Genomic DNA, 1,300 nt, shown 5'->3' with positions numbered 1-1,300 from the left:
TGGAAATTCCACAACTTTCTCTTTATCTCTTAAACACAACTCTCATTGGTCAACCCACCAGAATTCCGGTACTCACAGCCTACAGGGGGAGGATACTTCCGAGGGCGTCCCCTCTTCCCTGTACCTGCTGGGATGTATTTCTTTTTCCTGCAAAACAACAGCGAACGAGGGTTAACTTCTTGGGGTTCCAGAGCGCTGAGGTTAATGCTTTTATTCTTTTCCCTACAAAAGAATAATGATAATGGATTAAACCTTATAGCTTCTGATCCTTGGAATTCTTTTCCACACAAAAAAGATCAAAGAAAAAGAGATTCAACTTTATGATTTTTTAAATTTTATAAATCAATAATACATTCAATGAATTGTAAAAGATCAGAGTTCTTAATGCTTTTTACTCTTCTTAACAACAACATAAAACATCACAGATCATCATCACATCACAGAACACCCTCTCATACCTCTACACACTACATGCCTGCCCAGTCATACCTGGAATCACAGGACCAGCCATCCCTGACATCACATCTGCCCAGTCAAAGGTACATGACACCACATACTAGGCATCCCATCTGTCCAGTCAAAGGTACATGACACCACATAATAGGCATCCCATCTGTCCAGTCAAAGGTACATGACACCACATACTAGGCATCCCATCTGTCCAGTCAAAGGTACATGACACCACATACTAGGCATCACACACATCCAATCACGCATACCTGAAATTACACCTGCCCAGTCATATATACCTGACATCATACCTGTTCAGTCATACATATCTATGACCCTCATCTTAAAAAAACATATCTAAAGTAAATCACTAATAAACAAAACATTCAAACATATAAACTAAAAAGAAAAACAAGAACATTCTAAAATTTTCCTTCACAAGAAATCTCACTGACAGGTAATTAAATCATTTTGCACTGCACCCTTTTTATCGCACAATTGGCAAATTGTAAGTTGTCATTTTGGATAATAATCCAAAATTATTTCAAAAGCCTCATGACTGTGAATTTTGTTCAATTACTGTACGACTGCTGATTTTCGAGGCTTGAAACATCTGTACAAATATTTACATATTCATATACTCTCATATAACTGCTAACCTTCAAGCAACGACAAATTTGTCAAGTCATATTCACATGAAGAAATATTCACAAGAGGGGGAGTGGACATTCATCAACGACTAGCACTGAGGATTTTGTCAGTTTCACTTGCACCTGGTGAACGTATCACTATGCAATATTCCTTTTTTTTTTCTTCTTCTTTCGAAATAACCTTTTACTTCTTTTGGTTT

At 37.2% G+C, this 1,300-nt stretch overlaps 1 protein-coding gene across 2 annotated transcripts in view; it reads right to left on the bottom strand.

The window, feature by feature from the left end:
* Positions 1–1,300, bottom strand: part of LOC119588492 — a gene marked incomplete in the record, with an annotated part of 64,764 nt that overhangs the window by 3,735 nt on the left and 59,729 nt on the right. Inside the window, 1 exon segment of one of the 2 annotated variants that reach the window (XM_037937136.1) lies at positions 77–222. In XM_037937136.1, coding sequence (XP_037793064.1) covers positions 77–222 — 146 coding nt within the window. 2 annotated transcript variants of the gene reach the window in all.

The sequence above is a fragment of the Penaeus monodon genome, chromosome 24, assembly GCF_015228065.2.
Source record: "Penaeus monodon isolate SGIC_2016 chromosome 24, NSTDA_Pmon_1, whole genome shotgun sequence".
NCBI classification, from domain to species: Eukaryota; Metazoa; Arthropoda; class Malacostraca; order Decapoda; family Penaeidae; genus Penaeus; species Penaeus monodon.
Note: the sequence above shows the minus strand (reverse complement) of the source record. Positions and strands in the feature narration are given on the sequence as shown.